Source organism: Eretmochelys imbricata, chromosome 20 (genome assembly GCF_965152235.1).
Source record: "Eretmochelys imbricata isolate rEreImb1 chromosome 20, rEreImb1.hap1, whole genome shotgun sequence".
NCBI classification, from domain to species: domain Eukaryota; kingdom Metazoa; phylum Chordata; order Testudines; family Cheloniidae; genus Eretmochelys; species Eretmochelys imbricata.
Window position 1 is genome coordinate 8,094,187 of NC_135591.1, and position 19,386 is coordinate 8,113,572.

At 55.8% G+C, this 19,386-nt stretch overlaps 1 protein-coding gene across 5 annotated transcripts in view; it reads left to right on the plus strand.

Annotated features, from left to right (window-relative positions):
• Nucleotides 1-19,386, plus strand: part of PNPLA6 (patatin like domain 6, lysophospholipase) — a 57,131-nt gene that overhangs the window by 22,988 nt on the left and 14,757 nt on the right. For all 5 annotated transcript variants that reach the window (XM_077838334.1, XM_077838335.1, XM_077838338.1 and 2 more), the window contains exons 12-24: nucleotides 146-296; nucleotides 614-697; nucleotides 1,167-1,273; nucleotides 1,801-1,992; nucleotides 2,700-2,777; nucleotides 5,103-5,308; nucleotides 5,727-5,858; nucleotides 6,442-6,565; nucleotides 7,189-7,302; nucleotides 14,854-14,929; nucleotides 15,649-15,789; nucleotides 15,873-15,936; nucleotides 17,217-17,385. In XM_077838334.1, coding sequence (XP_077694460.1) covers nucleotides 146-296; nucleotides 614-697; nucleotides 1,167-1,273; nucleotides 1,801-1,992; nucleotides 2,700-2,777; nucleotides 5,103-5,308; nucleotides 5,727-5,858; nucleotides 6,442-6,565; nucleotides 7,189-7,302; nucleotides 14,854-14,929; nucleotides 15,649-15,789; nucleotides 15,873-15,936; nucleotides 17,217-17,385 — 1,638 coding nt within the window. The remainder of the gene's footprint in view (nucleotides 1-145; nucleotides 297-613; nucleotides 698-1,166; nucleotides 1,274-1,800; nucleotides 1,993-2,699; nucleotides 2,778-5,102; nucleotides 5,309-5,726; nucleotides 5,859-6,441; nucleotides 6,566-7,188; nucleotides 7,303-14,853; nucleotides 14,930-15,648; nucleotides 15,790-15,872; nucleotides 15,937-17,216; nucleotides 17,386-19,386) is intronic.

The following is a 19,386-nucleotide window of genomic DNA, read 5'->3' on the forward strand; positions in this document are numbered from 1 at the left end:
GGGAGGTGTTGCCCCTGTGTGACAGGGGAGGTCAGACAAGATGCTCTGAATGGCTCCTGTTGGCCTTGAGTGGTGGGTGTGGCTGGTCCCCAGGCTGGCACTGCCCAGCCTGGCCTGGTGCTGATGTCAGCTGTGTCTGTGGCAGGAGATGCAGCCGCTGCGCCTCTTCCCCCAGCCCAGCCATGCCTCGCGCACCAGCCCTGTCAGACACAGCAAGCGCGTCATCAGCGTCTCCTCCATCGACGATCATAAGGAGAACTCTGGGAGGCCGCCAGATGCCAGCGCCAAGGACCTGGGTAAGGGTTGCCCTGGCTCAGGGAGGGGAACGCAGCAGCTGTGCTCTCCCTCAGAGCAACTGAGCTGGGCATGGACCGGACAGGGGTAAAAGAAGTCAAGAGTGCAGAAGAGCTCAGTACGGGGTGCTGTGCTGCAGGGATCAGGGTGGAGGCCCTGGCACTCCCCTTGCATGCCATGACAGCTGTGGAGTGGCTCTCGTCACCAATCCTACCCCTGGAGGTGGCCTGGCTATAGCGTCCGACCCAGGGCAGGGGAGGCTCTGGACTCCGTGTGCTCGCTGTGCCAGCATAACGGGATGTGTGTGTCAACCTCACAGCTGATCAGCTCAAGCTGGGGCCCCTGGAGCCCTCTGCAGTGCCACTGCTGAGCCGCTGCATCTCCATGCCAGTCGATATCTCGGGTAAGTGGAACTGTCCCAGGATGGGACCAGGTTGGGGATGGGACCCATGGGATCCTGAGGCAGCAGGCGATGGTGGGGGAACTTCTGGCACCCGCCCTGCCTGCTGCAGGGTGGGGTTGCTGCCTGGCCAATGGGTATGGTGGTTGCTGCCCCAATTGAGCTGGGGAGGGTTAGACTGCAGGAAGCAGGCTCAGGGCACAGTTGGTTTTGGAACCAACTGGGGAGAGCCCAGAGGCCACAGGTGCCAAGGGACCAGGGGGCAGGCGGAAGGTCTGAGACGTGCCGCCAGGACGTGGACATCCTAGGGAATGGCAGTGAAGGAAAGTCAAGGGGCTAAGCTGACTAAGGTGCGGAGCAGCCTGGCCTTTGCAGAGATCTCTGTGGTGCTGGCTGTGTTGGGCACCCGGTGGGGAGGGGCGGGCATCGTGGCTCTGCAGTGAGCGCTGCCCCTGTCTTCTCTCCTGCACAGGCCTCCAGAAGGGTCCCCGCTCAGACTTCGACATGGCCTATGAGCGTGGCAGGATCTCGGTGTCGCTGCAGGAAGAGAGCTCTGGCACCATGGCCTCCTTCTCCAGGGTAGGTCCCCCGCACACACCTCTCCGACTGGGCCAGCGCTTGGTGCCCTCCAACCAGCTGCAGAGCTGGGGCTGCTCCCTCCCAAGGCGCAAGGTGCCCAGCGGGGCCTGGTGTGGGGCAGACGCTCCTCACAACGGGGTGTGAAGGCGCACTGCCTGCTGGGGGGTGGGGCCAGCCTGTGCTCTGTCACACTCCCTTGTCCAGGACAGCAGAGCTGGCCGTCAGGCAGCAGGTGGGCAATTCTGTGGGTAGCAGAAACAGCCTGGGGGCTGCCTCCAAGGGCAGCTTCACTTGGGGTTGCCCCCATAGAAGTGTGGGGGTTTGGCAGCCGGGCACAGAGTTGGAGTGGCGGGCCGGGGGGGAGAAGGGGAGTTGGCAGCTGGCAAAGGCCCAGGCAGAACTGAGTCACTGCAAGGGATGGGGAGGTGCCCTCTGGGGTCTGGGCAGTGGCAGGGGGCAGGGGCAGAGTCAGAGGCTGTGACAGGGCAACCCTGCCATGCTCTGAGTGTCCACCCCCGTCTCTGCAGTCTGTCTCCCAGGAGCCCAAGGAGCGCAAGGCAGTGATGGTGGAGGAGCAGCCACCTGGTACTTACCACTACAACTACTGCGAGGACGACTCGGCAGGCGGCGCCTGCCCCTTTGGGCCTTACCAGGGCCGCCAGACCAGTGCCATCTTCGAGGCTGCCAAGCAGGAGCTGGTGAAGCTCATGAAGATTGAGGTGAAGGGGCAGCGAGGGGCACAGCCACAGGGGGGCAGGGCAGGGTGGACTCCCAGGGTCTGGTGAGCACAGGGCAGAGCGGTTCCCTGGGGTCTGCCTGAAAGATGAGGGGGCAGGGCTGGGTGGTTCCCCCAGCCCGGGTGAGCTGTGCCTGGGGGAGGGGGAAGGGCCGGGTGAGTCCCCGGGCTCTGCCTGGGGGAGGGGGAAGGGCCGGGTGCCCTTAGGGAGCCTGGGGTTATTCTGGCTCTGGTGGCCGTGCCTGCCTCATGCCATTGGTTCTCCCGCTTCCAGAGCCATAGGTCAGCCAGGTTGTGGCCAGTCCTGCTCTGGGCTGCACAGCCACTGCCTCCCAGCTTGGCCCTGGGCAGCTCCTGTGCATAGGCTCTGTGGAAGAGCTGGGCTGGGATGTTTGGCTGCCGGATTCTCGGCCCTTGGGGGAGGAGGGGTGGCCCAGGGTGGGATGGACAGCTGGGCTCCCAGGTGGGGAGGGCTGAGCTGCCCTGTCTGTGATTGGAGGGGCTGGCCAATCCATCAGGTCAGCACAGGGGCAGGAAAGGACTGGAGGGGAGGCCCCAGCATGGAGGGCAGCTCTGAGCAGCTCCCGTTTGGTGCAGCAGAGCTCAGCACTGCTAGGGCCCTGCCTGCAAGCCCCTCCGCCCCCATTGCTGGGTGCTCTGCCTGGTCCCTCACTGCTGCTCTCCCCACAGGACCCCTCCCTTCTCAACAACCGGGTGCTGCTGCACCACGCCAAGGCCGGGACAGTCATCGCCCGCCAGGGGGACCAGGTAGGTGCCCGGGGGGTGTCAGTGCCCAGCAGCCACGGGGTGAAACTGGTAGCAGGTTCTCTTAGCTGGTGCTGCCGTTGTCTCTTGGCAGCTGGGGCCTGGTTCCCACTGTGCTGCGGCAGCCCCAGTGTGGAGTGGGCAGGACATGCTGCCTGCTGGGGTGGGGGCACCACACCCACTCTGCGTTGATGCTGATGGCTGCGTGAGGAGCAGGGCAATGGGGCTGCCAAGCTGCCTGGAGTGGCTGACGAACGTGTGTGCCAACCTCAGGGCAGACTTACAAACCAGGGCACAAACCCCAAACTGGCTATGTGCTCTGTAAAGAGTTCACCAAGTAACAAGTGTGAACTCCTAAAGCACTATAACAGCCTTACCATGGAGTCACAGACAGTCCCGTGTAGCACCTGGATTTAGCTTGCCACCCAGGCAAGCCGGCCTTTGTGATAGACGAGCCCTTACACCAAGAATCACAGCAGTATTCAGGTTTCAGAGTAGCAGCCGTGTTAGTCTGTATTTGCAAAAAGAAAAGGACTTGTGGCACCTTAGAGACTAACAAATTTATTTGAGCATAAGCTTTCGTGAGCTACCTGCTCACTTCATCGGATGCATTCAATGGAAAATACAGTGGGGAGATTTATATACATAGAGAACATGAAACAATGGGTGTTACCATACACACTGTAACAAGAGTGATCACTTAAGGTGAGCTATTACCAGCAAGGGTGGGGGGGGGGAGGGAGCCTTTTGTAGTGATAATCAAGGTGGCCATTCAATCTCTTTGGTTACTCAATTACAGACCTAAAAGTTGCAATTCTTCAACAAAAAACTTCAAAAACAAACTCCAATGAGAGACTGCTGAATTGGAATTAATTTGCAAACTGGATACAATTAACTTAGGCTTGAATAAAGACTGGGAGTGGATGGGTCATTACACAAAGTAAAACTGTTTCCCCATGTTTATTCCCCCCCTCCACTGTTCCTCAGCCGTTCTTGTCAACTGCTGGAAATGGCCCACCTTGATTATCACTACAAAAGGTGTGTCCCACCCCCCCACCCCCACCCCGGCTCTCCTGCTGATATTAGCTCATCTTAAGTGATCACTCTCCTTGATGTAACTTTACACCATGGGCTCCAGTGATGTGATAAGTGAGATCAACATCCTACAAGCATTTCAGCATTTCTAAACACCAAACACATTCTCATCAACTTCACATCTATTCTAACAGTGCGAACAGACTGGTGAGCCAGCCTGGTTCCCGGCTCTGCATTTGTCAGTGTTCAGTGAGGCCTGGGGGCCTTGGCATGAGCTGGCACCTGGTCTGCCAGCATCACAGGTTTTGCTGCTTCCTCAGCCTCTCACGCTAAGTCCCTCCTTGTGGAGGTCAATGGCACTGCGGCCATAGGTGCTGACTTCTGCTGGTGCCAATGGGTGCTGCCCCCCTCTGCACTTGGCCCCGTCCTGACTCCACCCCTTCCCTGCCCCATTCCAACCCCTTCTCCAAATCCCCTGCCAACCTCCACCTCTTCCCCTAAGTGCACCACGTTCCCGCTCCTCCTCCTCCCTCCTGGAGCATTGTTACGCTGCAAAACAGCTGTTTTGCGGCAGCAAACACTGGGAGGTAGGCAGAGGAGCGGGAACGCAACGCGCTCGGGGAGGAGGCAGAGGTGGAGGTGAGGTGGGGCAGGGAGGGAAGCTTAGCTGCCGGTGGGTGCAGAGCACCCACTAATTTTTCCTCGTGGGTGCTCCAGCCCCAGAGCACCCACAGAGTCGGCACCTATAACTGTGGCGCACTGGAGTCCCATTCCCCCAGTTCCCCTCTGTCCTCTCCCCATGGGGAGTGAGAGCCTTCCCTGCAGCTCTTACCAAATGGATCCAGGGGCTGCTAACCCCAAGTGTCCTGCTCCGAGCACCCCATCCCTTTCCTTTGCACCTTGTTACCCCATTACAGCACCCTCGGCAGGGGTTCCCTGTGTGCAACCACTCCCCCCCCCCCCCCCCGAGGGTTGCATGCCTATTGGGCAGGTGGGATGGCAGCCCCCCCTTCTTCCCTCCCCCTTGGGTGCTGGGACTTAGGCCTAGGAAGCATTAAACCCCTGCACAGCTGGAATGGGGAGGGTTGGTTTCCATGGAGCTGGGGGAATTTATGCTGGACTGTGGCTCTGCCGAGGTTAGTGGGGTACTCCAGAGACTTCAGGCTCAGCCGGAGCTGTAGGCTGTCCCCCAGTCTCCTGGCAGCCTATCTGTGGGTGTGCACCTTGGGGGCAGGCCTGCCCCTCACCCTGGGGCTGACATTCCTCTCTCTCCTCCACCCCACCCACCAACAGGACGTCAGCCTTCACTTCGTGCTGTGGGGCTGCCTTCACGTCTACCAGCGCATGATCGACAAAGCGGAGGATGTGTGCCTCTTCCTGACGCAGCCCGGCGAGATGGTGGGCCAGCTGGCTGTGCTGACCGGGGAGCCCCTCATCTTCACCATCAAGGCCAACCGTGACTGCACCTTCCTCAAGATCTCCAAGTCGGACTTCTACGAGTTGGTGTCCCCCTTCCCCTCCTCATCCTGTGGGCAGGCTCTGCCCACCTCCCACCCCACTTCCATCTAGACTGGTGGCCCTGCCCTGGGCCAGATTGGGGCAGTGCCACCTAGAGGGGAAAGGCACCGTGTCCCATTCCCCACCCCATAAACCAGCCAGTCCCCTGCCCTGGGCTGGATTGGAGCTGCCGCCCCCTAGAGGGGAAAGGCCCCATGTCCCAATCCTCCAATTGTGCACCTGTTGCATGGGCCTGGATTCTCCTGCCCTGGTCTGTGATCTGTCCTAGTGCCATGTTTTCTTGGATGGCTCTGTTCCAGAGGAGGTGGGGTGACTCAGGGATGGGGCGGCTGCTGTCAGCGGCACACTGGCAGCAATGGGGCCACCTGTGCACTGACGAGCTACCTGGTCTCTCCCCAGGATCATGCGGGAACAGCCCAGTGTGGTGCTCAGTGTTGCCCATACTGTGGCCGCCCGCATGTCCCCATTTGTGCGCCAGATGGACTTTGCCATCGACTGGATGGCAGTGGAGGCCGGACGGGCCTTGTACAGGTGAGTGAGGCCTGTGCTAGGGGGATGCTGGGAGACCCTGGCTGGGGAACCCCAGCTTCTCCTCCTAGCCCAGGGCACAGCTGGGACCAACTCTTCCTGCTGTGTTTAACCCCTTCCGCGCCAGGGTAATGGGCATCCGTTACTCTCAGCCTCATCCATGCCCTTCCTGCAGCAAAAATGACTCCGGCATCCCAGTGCCCTGGGCAGGCGCTGTCCAGGCCAGGAGCCATGCAGTTTCCAGAGGAGCCAGGCGAGAACTGCCCAGGTGCCTGTGACCCCTCCATGGGACTCAGGTTTTCACCTGGGCTGACCTGACTTCAACCCTTTCCTGGCTGCAGGTGTTGGATTGAGAGCACCCCTGGTGCTCTGGGGATGGGGGCATCTCAGCCCAGGGCGGCTGCCAGCTGGGGCTCTCAGACTTGCCGCTCATTGCATGCGCTCTCCCTGGGGCAGACACTGGCTCAGGATCCAGACCCGCCGCTCATTGCATGTGCTGTCCCAGCCCAGCCTGTAGGGGGTGCTCTCCCTGGGGTAGGCACTGGCTCGGCTGGCTGATTCACCGCTTGCTGCATGTGCTTTCCAGGCAGGGCGACAAGTCGGACTGCACCTACATCGTGCTGAATGGGCGCCTGCGCTCTGTCATCCAGAAAGGCAGCGGCAAGAAAGAGCTGGTCGGGGAGTACGGTCGTGGGGACCTCATTGGAGTGGTGAGTTTCCTCCCAGGGCACTGTTGGGGTGGGGATGTCCCCACCTGACCTCACCCTGTCACTGCCCTGCACTCTCCCGCCAAGGGGATGGGGCCAGTCTCTGCAGACAGCGCTGGGGTGGTGGGTGGGGCCCTCTAGCACGGTGGGGTGGATAGGTGGGGCCCCCTTAAGCTTGCTGTGATGATGAGTAGCTGCAAGTCGCGGGCCAGGCTGCTCCAAGGGTGCAGCCATGGGGCAGTGTCCATTCCCTGCTTCTCCAGACCCTCCTGGCTTGGGTGCTAGGCAGATCATCACCTGCTGCTGGCAAGTGGCACTCCATCTCCAGCCAGCGACTGTCCCTTATGCTCTCACACTGCTGACTGCTCCTGGGATGTGGCTTGGCCTAGTATTGGAGACTGGCAGAGGAGTCTCCAGGCTAGAGTGAGGAGTGTGAGGCTGAGCATTTGGACTCCTGGCTTCTCTTCCCAGCTCAGGGAGGGCTAGTGAGTTAGAACAGAGAGCCAAGACACCTGGGTTCTGCACCTCTCCAGGTGCCTCTCCCTGTGATGCCAGGCAGCCCTTAGCTGGGAGGGCAAAGGACTCCCCTCCCCGGTCTGTAATGTGGTCTGTGTGCTCTTCTCTAGGTGGAAGCCCTGACCCGGCAGCCCCGAGCCACCACCGTCCATGCTGTGAGAGACACAGAGCTGGCCAAGCTGCCTGAGGGCACCCTGAACAACATTAAGCGCAGATACCCCCAGGTACCGGGGCAGGATGGGTGCCATCCCTCCCTGCAGGAAACAGCCCATCCCAGTGCCTCAGCTGGCCACGCTGTGGGTGCTGCTGTCCAGGCAAGGGCAGGCCGGGGTGGGGGCAAGTTGCGGTGATGCAGGAGCTCTGTCCTCTCGGGGAGAAAGCTGCTCAAGAGCTAGGCCTGAGAATCACACCACCACCACGAGGAGGCAGGTCTACATGACTGGGGACTCCCCTACTAAGAAGAACAGACAGGCCTGTTACCAGAGCTGATCTGGAGCACAGAGGGGTGAGCTGTCTGCCAAGAGCTAAGATTCAGGATGTGGATCTGAGGCTGAAGAGGATCCTAATGGGAGCAGGAAAGAATCCACTGATTGTCCTTCATGTGGGAACAAATTACACTAGATTCTCATATCAAGGGAGACTGTGCCAGGCTGGGGAAGATGCTTAAGGAAATGGAGGCTCCGGTGATCTTCAGTGGGATTCTCCCCTCCCTAGAGGAAGAGAGTGAAGGCAAGACAAGATTAGATGATCAATTAGAGGGCTGAGGCAGTGGTGCTAGGAGGAGGGCTTTGGGATGTTTGACTGCTGGGAGGCATTCACGAGCAGAGGACTGTTCTCATGGGATGGACCGAAACCTGAGTGGGGAGGGAAATAGCCTTTTGGGATGGAGTTGGTACAACTGGTTAAAAGAGCTTTAAACTAGGAACTCACAGGAGAGGTTGGGAGATGCTCATGTAATCTCCATGTCTGATTCTAATATTGACCTGGAGGAAAATCAAGAAAGAGAGGACACAGCAATGGAGAAGGGACCAGCAGTGGGTAGGAGAATGGACATTTAGAGGAAGGACAGTGCCCATACCATTCAGGAAGGCGATACTGGAAGCAGAATTGGGCAAGGAATGTGGGTGAAGCCAAGCAGCAGCAATGAAGATGCCTGTACACCAATGCAAGGAGGCTGGGTAACAAAATGGAGGAACTAGAGCTACTGGTGCAGAAAGTGAAACCAGACACTGTAGGGATAACAGAAACCTGGTGGAATAGGCATGACTGGAGTACAGGGATTGAAGGGTGTGTGCTGTTCAGGAGAGACAGAAACAAAGGCAAAGGTGGAGGAGTTAATGATGAGGTAGACTGTAAAGAAATTAGAAGTGATGGAATGGATAAGACTGAGTCTGTTTGGGCCAAAATCATTCTGGGGAAGAAGCTACCAGATGTTCCCATGGGCAGCGCTTGGGATGTGCTACAGACCCTCAGGATCCGATCTGGATAAAGACCTCTTTAATGTTTTTGATTAAATACTACTGGGAATTGTGTGATTATGGGAGACTTTTTAACTTTCCAGAGATAAATTGGAGGACAAGTGCTACTAATAACAGCAGGGCCCAGGTTTTCCTGGATGTGATAGCTGACAGATTTCTTCACCAAACAGTCCCTGAACCTACACGAGGTGATGTCATTTTAGATTTGGTATTGGTGAGCAGTGAGGCCCTCGTAGAAGAGCTGGTTGCAGGAGATAACTTTGGTTCAAGTGATCATGAGCTAATTCAGTTTAAACTACATGGAAGGATAAACAAAAATCGATCCGCACTGAGGGGCCTTGATTTCAAAAGGGCAAACTTTAAATAATGAAGGGAATTAGGGACGTGGGCTGGACTGAAGAACCCCAAGGATCTGAATGTGGAGGAGGCCTGGAATTACTTTGTCAAAGTTCAGAAGCTCTCTGAAGCCTGCATCCCAGGCAACAGGGCTGTCCCTAGGCATACGCAGCTGCGTAGGGCATCATACGCAGCTGCGTAGGGCATCATACGCGGCAACACCAGCCCCGGCGACTAGCCTATCCCTCGGCCGCCCCCGCCCCCTCACCCCAACTGCAAGGGGCAGGGCCATCCCTAGGGGAATGTGGGGCCCTGGACAACTCCCTCCGCCCCACCTATTACCTTTCCCGCCTGCTCCACCCCCGGCCCACCCCCATTCCCCCTCTTCCCCCAGCAACCCCACCCTCACTGGCAGCAGTGGGAAGCGGAGCAACCTGGCCCAGCCCGCTCCACTCTGCCAGCTCCCAGCCGTGTCGCTCCACTTCTCGCTGCCGGTAAAGTTGGGGAAAGGATGCCCCCGCACTCACCGGCGGTGGGAAGTGGAGCAATGCATAGTTAAGTCCTATGGTTGCGTCCCTTGAATAGCTATGCAGATAGAGCTGGCACCGGGGTTTGTTGCAGGATTTGGTTCCTGGGTTAGTGTTTTTGTTGTGTGGTGTGCAGTTGCTGGTGAGTGTTTGCTTCAGGTTGGGGGGCTGTCTGTAAGCGAGGACTGGCCTGTCTCCCAAGGTCTGTGAGAGTGAGGGATCGTCCTTCAGGATAGGTTGTAGATCCTTGATGATGCGCTGGAGAGGTTTTTAGCTGGGGGCTGTAAGTGATGGCTAGTGGCATTCTGTTACTTTCTTTGTTGGGCCTGTCCTGTAGTAGGTGACTTCTGGGTACCCTTCTGGCTCTGTCAATCCGTTTCTTCGCTTCCCCAGGTGGGTATTATAGTTTTAAGAAAGCTTGATAGAGATCCTGTAGGTGTTTGTCTCTGTCTGAGGGATTGGAGCAAATGCGGTTGTATTTTAGAGCTTGGCTGTAGATCGTGTGATGTGGTCTGGATGAAAGCTGGAGGCATGTAGGTAAGTATAGCGGTCAGTAGGTTTCCGGTATAGGGTGGTGTTTATGTGACCATCGCATATTAGCACTGTAGTGTCTGGGAAGTGGATCTCTTGTGTGGACTGGTACAGGGTGAGGTTGATGGTGGGGTGGAAATTGTTGAAATCCAGGTGGAATTCCTTAAAGGCCTCCTTCCCATGGGTCCAGATGATGAAGATGTCATCAGTGTAGTGCAAGTAGAGTAGGGGTGTTAGGAGACAAGAGGTGAGGAAATGGTGTTCTAAGTCAGTCATAAAAATCTTGGCATACTGTGGGGCCATGCAGGTACCCATAGCAGTCCCACTGACTTGAAGGTATAAATTGTCCCCAAATCTGAAATAGTTGCGGGTGAGGACAAAGTCACAAAGTTCAGCCACCAGGTTTGCCGTGACATTATCGGGGATACCATTCCTGACTGCTTGGTGTCCGTCTTTGTGTGGAATGTTGGTGTAGAGATCTTCTACGTCCATAGTGGCTAGGATGGTGTTTTTGGATTGTAGTTTCCTCAGGAAGTCAGTGATCTCGAAGACAGCTGGGAGTACTGGTAGCGTAGGGCCTGAGGTGGGATGAAATTTAATAGTGCAGATTGCAAGCTCATGGACTTAACGACTAACAAGAATTTTTGCTGTAAGCTGGGGACGTATCAGTTGGAAGTGACAGAGGAGGAGAAAGACATGGGTGTATTGGTTCATCACCGGATGACTATGAGCCACCAATGTGATGTGGCTGTGAAAAAGGCTAATGCAGTCCTAGGATGCATCAGATGTGGTATTTCCAGTCGACAGGGACATGTTAGTACCATTGTACAAGACACTGGTGAGACCTCACCTGGAATACTGCGAGCAATTCTGGTCTCCCATGTTTAAGAAAGATTAATTCAAACTGGTACAGGTGCAAAGGAGAGCAACAAGGATGATCGGAAGAATGGAAAACCGACCTTGTGAGAGGAGACTCAAAGAGCTTGGTTTGTGCAGCCTAGCCACATGAAGGCTGAAGGGAGATCTGATTGCTCTCTCTGAATACATCAGAGGGATAAATACGAGGGAGGGGGAGGAGTCATTTAAGTAAGGGCCAATGCGGACATAAGAACAAATGAATATAAACTGCACATCAATAAGTTTAGGCTTGAAATTAGATGAAGGTTTCTAACCATCAGAGGAGAGAAGGTCTGGAACAACTTCCCAAGGGAAGCAGTGGGGGCAAAAAAACCTAACTGGCTCAAGACTGAGTTTGAGAAGTTTCTGGAGGGGATCAGATGAGGGGACTGCCTACGATGGCATGTAGTCGAACTGCGACTGCTAGCAGCAAATATCCCGAATGGCTGGAAATGGGACACTAGATGGTTACTACAGAGAATTCTTTCCCAGGTGTCTGGCTGCTGGGTCTTGCCCACATGCTCAGAGTCTAACTGATCACCAGATTTGGGATCAGGAAGGAAGTTTCTCCTGGGTCAGATTGGCAGAGACCCTGGAGAGTTTTTGCCTTCCTCTGCAGCATGGCGCACGGGTCACTTGCAGGTTTAAACTAGTGTAAATGGTGGATTCTCTGTAACTTGAAGTCTTTAAATCAGAATTTGAGGACTTCAGTAACTCAGCCAGTGGTTCGGGGTCTATTACAGGAATAGGTGGGTGAGGTTCTGTGGCCTGCAATATGCAAGAGGTCAGACTAGATGATCATGATGGTTCCTTCTGGTTTTAAAGGCTAAGTCTGTGAGCTTCCAGATCTGGCTAGGTCCGTTCCCATCCAGCATCCCAGCAAGCTGAGGCCAGGGCCACGTTGAAGCCCTGCTCAGGGATGGTGACTGGCCAGGGAAGACCTGATTGTGGCTATCTCTGTAGCAGGATGGGGCTGTTCTCTCTGTCCAGGCCATGGGAGAGCAACACCCACACCCCTCATGAGGGAGTGGGGTTGGAGTTTCTGAATCGCACAGTGTTCTCCGGTTCTGGCTGTCCCCTGGGTGGAACCTGTGGCCTGACCTACTCAGCTGTGTCCCACCCCCGCATGGTGATTTGGCTCCGGTTGTGCCTGGGAAGCATGAGGGGGCAGAGGACATCTTGGTTTAGCCTGGGCTGGGTTTGCCAGCCTCTTGCTGTGTCTAGCCTCTGCACTGATTAAGGGAGAGCTCTGGTGCCCATGTCCCACTGCCATGATAACGCCAGCATTCTGTTCCCTGGGTCATCCCCTTCCTGAGTCCCACAGTGCAAAAGAGTAGCATGTGGTTCTGGGCCCAGCCACCAGGGGCCCAGCCACCAGGGAGTGCAGGAAGTGTTTCACACCTGTCTCTCCAGAGCAGACTGCACCCCGTGCCATGTCATAGAATCATAGAATATCAGGGTTGGAAGGGACCTCAGGAGGTCACCTAGTCCAACCCCCTGCTCAAAGCAGGACCATTCCCCAACTAAATCATCCCAGCCAGGGCTTTGACAAGCCTGACCTTAAAAATATCTAAGGAAGGAGATTCCACCACCTCCCTAGGTAACGCATTCCAGTGTTTCACCACCCTCCTAGTGAAAAAGTTTTTTCTGATATCCAACCTAAACCTCCCCCACTGCAACTTGAGACCACTACTCCTTGATCTGTCATCAGCTACCACTGAGAACAGTCTAGATCCATCCTCTTTGGAACCCCCTTTCAGGTAGTTGAAAGCAGCTATCAAATCCCCCCTCATTCTTCTCTTCTGCAGACTAAACAATCCGAGTTCCCTCAGCCTCTCCTCATAAGTCATGTGTTCCAGTCCCCTAATAATTTTTGTTGCCCTCCGCTGGACTCTTTCCAATTTCTCCACATCCTTCTTGTAGTGAGGGGCCCAAAACTGGACACAGTACTCCAGATGAGGCCTCACCAATGTCGAATAGAGGGGAACGATCACGTCCCTCGATCTGCTGGCAGTGCCCCTACTTATACATCCCAAAATGCCGTTGGCCTTCTTGGCAACAACAGCACACTGTTGACTTATATCCAGCTTCTTGTCCACTGTAACCCCTAGGTCCTTTTCTGCAGAACTGCTGCCGAGCCATTCGGTCCCTAGTCTGTAGCGGTGCATGGGATTCTTCCATCCTAAGTGCAGGACTCTGCACTTGTCCTTGTTGAACCTCATCAGATTTCTTTTGGCCCAATCCTCTAATTTGTCTAGGGCCCTCTGTATCCTATCCCTACCCTCCAGTGTATCTACCTCTCCTCCCAGTTTAGTGTCATCTGCAATCTTGCTGAGGGTGCAATCCACAACATCCTCCAGATCATTTATGAAGATATTGAACAAAACCGGCCCAAGGACCGACCCTTGGGGCACTCCACTTCATACCAGCTGCCAACTAGACATGGAGCCATTGATCGCTACCCGTTGAGCCGGACAATCTAGCTAACTTTCTATCCACCTTACAGTCTATTCATCCAGCCCATACTTCTTTAACTTGCTGGCAAGAATACTGTGGGAGACCGTGTCAAAAGCTTTGCTAAAGTCAAGGAACAACACGTCCACTGCTTTCCCCTCATCCACAGAGCCAGTTATCTCGTCATAGAAGGCAATTAGATTAGTCAGGCATGACTTGCCCTTGGTGAATCCACGCTGACTGTTCCTGATCACTTTCCTCTCCTCTAAGTGCTTCAGAATTGATTCCTTGAGGACCTGCTCCATGATTTTTCCAGGGACTGAGGTGAAGCTGACTGGCCTGTAGTTCCCAGGATCCTCCTTCTTCCCTTTTTAAAAAAGGCACTACATTAGCCTTTTTCCAGTTGTCCGGGACTTCCCCCGATCGCCATGAGTTTTCAAAGATAATGGCCAACGGCTCTGCAGTCACATTCGCCAACTCCTTTAGCACTCTCGGATGCAGCGCATCCGGCCCCATGGACTTGTGCTCATCCAGCTTTTCTAAATAGTCCCGAACCACTTCTTTCTCCACAGAGGGCTGGTCATCTCCTCCCCATGCTGTGCTGCCCAGTGCAGTAGTCTGGGAGCTGACCTTGTTTGTGAAGACAGAGGCAAAAAAAGCATTGAGTACATTATCTTTTTCCACATCCTCTGTCACTAGGTTGCCTCCCTCATTCAGTAAGGGGCCCACGCTTTCCTTGACTTTCTTCTTGTTGCTAACATACCTGAAGAAACCCTTCTTGTTACTCTTAACATCTCTTGCTAGCTGCAACTCCAGGTGTGATTTGGCTTTCCTGATTTCACTCCTGCATGCCCGAGCAATATTTTTATACTCCTCCCTGGTCATTTGTCCAATCTTCCACTTCTTGTAAGCTTCTTTTTTGTGTTTAAGATCAGTAAGGATTTCACTGTTAAGCCAAGCTGGTCGGCTGCCATATTTACTCTTCTTTCTACACATTGGGATGGTTTGTCCCTGTAACCTCAATAAGGATTCTTTAAAATACTGCCAGCTCTCCTGGACTCCTTTCCCCCTCATGTTGTTCTCTCAGGGGATCCTGCCTATCAGTTCCCTGAGGGAGTCAAAGTCTGCTTTTCTGAAGTCCAGGGTCCGTATTCTGCTGCTCTCCTTTCTTCCCTGTGTCAGGATCCTGAACTCAACCATCTCATGGTCACTGCCTCCCAGGTTCCCATCCCACTTTAGCTTCCCCTACTAATTCTTCCTAGTTTGTGAGCAGCAGGTCAAGAAGAGCTCTGCCCCAGTTTGTTCCTCCAGCACTTGCACCAGGAAATGTCCAAGCCGGGCAGGCCCCTGAGCCCTGCTCTCTGGTGTCCTGGCACTTGTTCTCCTCCCCACCACACACACACGCCTGGGCCCTAAGAGGTGGGCTGGCAGACAAGAGCATCTCTGGGATTCCTGGGAGGCTGGCTGGGCTGAGTTCTGCCCCTCTCCACATGCTCCACACTCATCCCAGGTCCCCTCTTCTCTGACTTGGGTTGGCTGCTGTTCCTGACAGGTCGTGACCCGCCTGATCCACTTGCTGAGCCAGAAGATCCTTGGGAACCTACAGCAGCTGTGTGGGCCCTTCACAGGTAGGGGCTTTGGGGGGAGGGTTAAATTGCAGCTTGCCCTAATGGGGGTGCAGCCTGTCAGGGTTACAGAGGCCCCAGCATGCCATGCGGGGACCTCTGTCCCTAGCCGGGGCTCGAGGCTGTGACTCCATCACCATGCAGGGGAGGTGGCTTGGTGCTGGCATTTCCCCGCTCCTCCCCCAGCCACAGTCAAGACCTGAGGAGCCACTGGCAGACCTGCTGAGGACTGACCCACCCTGGGGATTAAACCAGGGCTCCAGGACTAGAAGCAGGAGCTGCTGTGGCTGGAGCTGAGAGCCAGGCTCCCTGGCTGGGGTGGGAACTGGCTCCTCTCCTTGTGGGCCGGGCCAGTGCTGATGCTAGGTGTCACAGGGCAGAGCTCCAGGCCGGGTCCTGCAGTTGGTCAGTTGATAGGGTTGCCAATCCTCCTGGTTTTGCCAGGAATCTCCTGGAATTGGGCTCCATCTCCCAGAGGCTACTGAAGCCAAACCGTGAGATTTTAGGCCGCTAAAAGTCTGGCGGGGCTAAGGCAGGCTCCTACCTGACCTGGCTCCGCAGTGCTCCTGGAAGCAGCAACGTGTCCCTGCGGCCCCTCGCGGGGGTCTCTGCCCGTGCCCCAAGCACTGACTTTGCAGCTGCCATTGGCCGGGAACTCTTGGTTGGTGGGTGTCTTGCCCTCTGGGCCCCTCAGACGGTCGGTCACTCTGTCTTGCCCACAGGTTCCAGTCTTGGTGTGGCCTCCAGCTCGGAGCTAACCAACCCAGCCAGTAACCTGTCCACGGTGGCGGTGCTGCCAGTGTGTGACGATGTGCCCATGGCAGCCTTCACGCTGGAGCTGGAACATGCCCTCAACACCATAGGTGAGTGAGGGCCAGGGCCTCGCACTCCATCTGGTCATGCTTGGGGTGCAGGCCCAACATGATAGTCCTGTTCACTCTTCCAGGTCCCACCCTGCTTCTGACCAGTGACATCATCCGAGCACGGCTTGGTGCCTCAGCGCTGGACAGGTAGGGGATTGGCACAGGCGGTAGGTGGGCTGAAGGGGCTGGCTCCTAGTCCCTCATCTCTTCGTTCTCCATAAAACGACCCCCCACCACTTGACACCTGCAGGGCTGTGGTATGGGGCTTATGCCATTCGGACACAGAAGGTGGGGTCTAGCTGGCTGATAGCAAGGCCCTCTCCAGGAGACGGTGCAGCAGGGGATCCTTGTTGGAGATGGGCTGGAGCAATGGGCGGGGGGGTGTGGGGAACGTAGCTGGGGGGCTGCTCATTAGGAGCTTGGAATGGGGTGTCCTGCTGGTTGCTGGAGAGTAGAAGGGGATCCCTGTTGGAAGGGGTGTTGCACAGGTCCTGGGAGAACCCCTTCAGTGAGCCAGACCCCATAGGGGTCTCACTCTTCCTCCAGGGCAAAGTCACAGAGCTTCACCGCCTGCTTAGGCTGGACCTCTGAGCCTTCAGCACCCCTGCTTCACACTCGGAGCTCCACTCAGCAAGTCCAACTGAGGCAGATCTCTGAGGGAGACTTGTACAATCTCAGGGAGCAATGCTCCTCCTCCACCAGCATCCGCAGGGACACCCAGCCAGCGCTGTCACACAGAAGAGCTTATTAGTTGGCTGGAACACAGCAAAGGAAGTCCTTGGCTAGCACAGAGAAAAGGATGTTACAGCAGAGTCCATCCTGGTCAGCACAGAGCCCAGAGCTCTGTCGCTCTGATCGCTCTGTCCCAGTTCAGGTGTGCCCCCAACTGCTTCCCACAGCCCACACTTAACACCCCCATCTCCCCTCCCCCAGTTTTCTGTTCCCGATCTGGAGAGATGCAGCTCAGCCGAGAGGGGAAGTCCGTATCTCTCTGGGTCGTTGATTGCTAGGGATCCGTGTCTGGGCAACTGGATTTGCCATTGTCTTCTCAAGAGCTCAACTGATGTGGGACCTAGAGCCCCAGAGAGCTAGGAGCTGTTCACACCTGTGTTCTTTAGCCTGGCCAGAGAGCAAACAGACCTTCCTCACACACCACTAGGTAACAATGCAGCATATAGGGGAAACTGAGGCATACATGGGCTTCATAAAAATATTACAAAAAACCTCCCATTTTGTCAGAGTGTGCAGCTGGGGAACTGCATGCTGGGAACTTGTTGGACAGGTCCCCATTGGGATCCAGCAGTGGGGTAGAGGGAAGGGGGGGCTGCATGGTGGGAGCTCGGAGGAGGGCCAGAAGCAGGGGCTGGAGCAATGGAGTGGGGCTGGACAGAGCTGGGGGCTGCCCGCTGACATCCTCTCCCTGGCAGCATCCAGGAGTACCGGCTGTCAGGCTGGCTGGCGCAGCAGGAGGACATCCACCGCATTGTGCTGTACCAGACCGACTGCACGCTGACGCCCTGGACTGTGCGCTGCATCCGCCAAGCTGACTGCATCCTCATTGCTGGGCTCGGGGACCAGGAGCCAGCCCTAGGCAAGGTGAGGCTGGGGCCCGCTGTACCGTGCTCGGGGGAATGCTGCATCCTGAGCCCAAGGGGGTGGCCAGCATGGTCTGGGATGCTGCATCAGCCTGTGGAGTGCAGCCTGGAAGCACCATTGGGGCTCCCCTGTCCCCGCTCTCGGATGATAGAGAAATTAGGGTCCCTTTGTGAGCTGGACACAAGCAAAAACAATCTGTGTTTTAATGTGACTTAGTGTATATGTCTACATCTACAAGCAAAGACTGTAGGCCGTGCTGACAGGGTGGGGGGCCCTGTCCTGGGAAGCAGGGACTCTGAAAAAGACATGGGGATCGTGGTGGACAATCAGCTGAACATGAGCGCCCAGCATAATGCTGTGGCCAGAAGGGCTAATGCGATCCTGGGATGCATAAGTAGGAGAATCTCAAGTAGGAGGAGGGAGGTTTAACCTCGTATCTGGCACTGGTTCAGCTGCTACTGGAATCCCGTGTCCAGCTCTGCAGCCTGCAATTCAGGAAGAATGTGGATAAATTGGAGAGGGATCAGAGACGAGCCATGAGATGAAAAGATTAGAAACCTACCTTAGAGTCAGACTCACGGAGCTCTATCTAGTTAGCATAACAAAGAGAGGGTTAAGGGGTGACTAGATCTCAGTTCCTACTTGGGGAACAGATATTTGATACTGGGATCATCAGTCTAGCTGAGGAAGGTCTAACGTGATCCAGTCGCTGATAGTTAAAGCTACAGCCCTGCACAGATACAAAAATATATATCCGCATCTGATCCGTGATCCGCAAAAATTGTCTGTGGATCTCTGCATTCCTGAATGGGGATATCTGCAGATATCCACAGATATCCAGGGCTCTACTAACAGCTTCACAGGTCACCGTGCAGCAGTGACACAGGGCTGTGCCAAGTCCCCGACCCCAACTGCCCCGCCGATGGCTCTGTCCCTGCTGCCCCTCCTGCCTAGGGTTGCCAATTTTGGTTGGATTTATTCCTGGAGATTTCATCACATGACATAATCTTTAATTGGAGGTTAATCTTCAATTCCTGGAGACTCCGGGCCAATCCTGGAAGGTTGGCAACCCTACATCCTGCCCCACTCCAGAGAGGGAGGCTACAATCCTGAGCCCTCATGTGCAGCGCCACCCTCCCAGTGGCTCGGACAGCCCTATGCAGCCGCGGCGGGTCCAGCGCACGCAGACCCGGCCGGGACAGACAGGCTGCTCTCCTCACAGCACCGCAGTTGCCACTTGCTAATTTAAAGTACAACCACACCTCTTTCAAATGGCGCTTGGCTCACTCCCTTCTGGGAGCTGTAGTTTATCTCCTCTGCCAAGCAAGCTGGGGACTACAACTCCCAGGATGCTCAGTGGGCTAGGCCTATATGATTGAGAGAGCTGAGCTGGAGCCTGAGGGCTGATGACAGCCCCTGCCTTTGGCTTAGCATGTTCTGCAGAGCCCTGCGCGGAAACAACATCTGAATGTGCACCTGAGCCGCAAGCCGGAAAATGGTCCCCCGATAGCCACATCCCCAGATATAAAGCGGATATCCGCGGTTTTGCAGGGCTCTTCTTAAAGCTAGACAAAGTCAGAGAGGAGACAGACAGAGTGATTAACAATTGGAACAACTGACCAGCGGTGGCAGTGGATTCTCCCTCGCTCACCATTTTAAATTCAAGATGGGATGTTGTCTAAAACAGTGGTTCTCAACCAGGGGTACGTGCATAGGCACCAACTTCCCCTCTTTCTCTTGGATGCTCCACCTCTTCCATGAGGCCCCACCCCTGCCCTGCCCCCATTCCAACTCCTTTTCCAAATCCCCGCCTCTTCCCCGCCTCCTCCCCTGAGCGCGTCGTGTTCCCGCTCCTCCCCCTCCTCCCACAGCATTCTAACGCTCTTTGTTGACGGCCAGGTGGGAAGCGCTGGGAGGTAGGCGAAGGAGCAGGGATGTGGCAGGGACGATCAGGGAAGGGGGCGGAGGAGGAAGAGGTGGGGCGGGGAGTGAGGGGAGCTT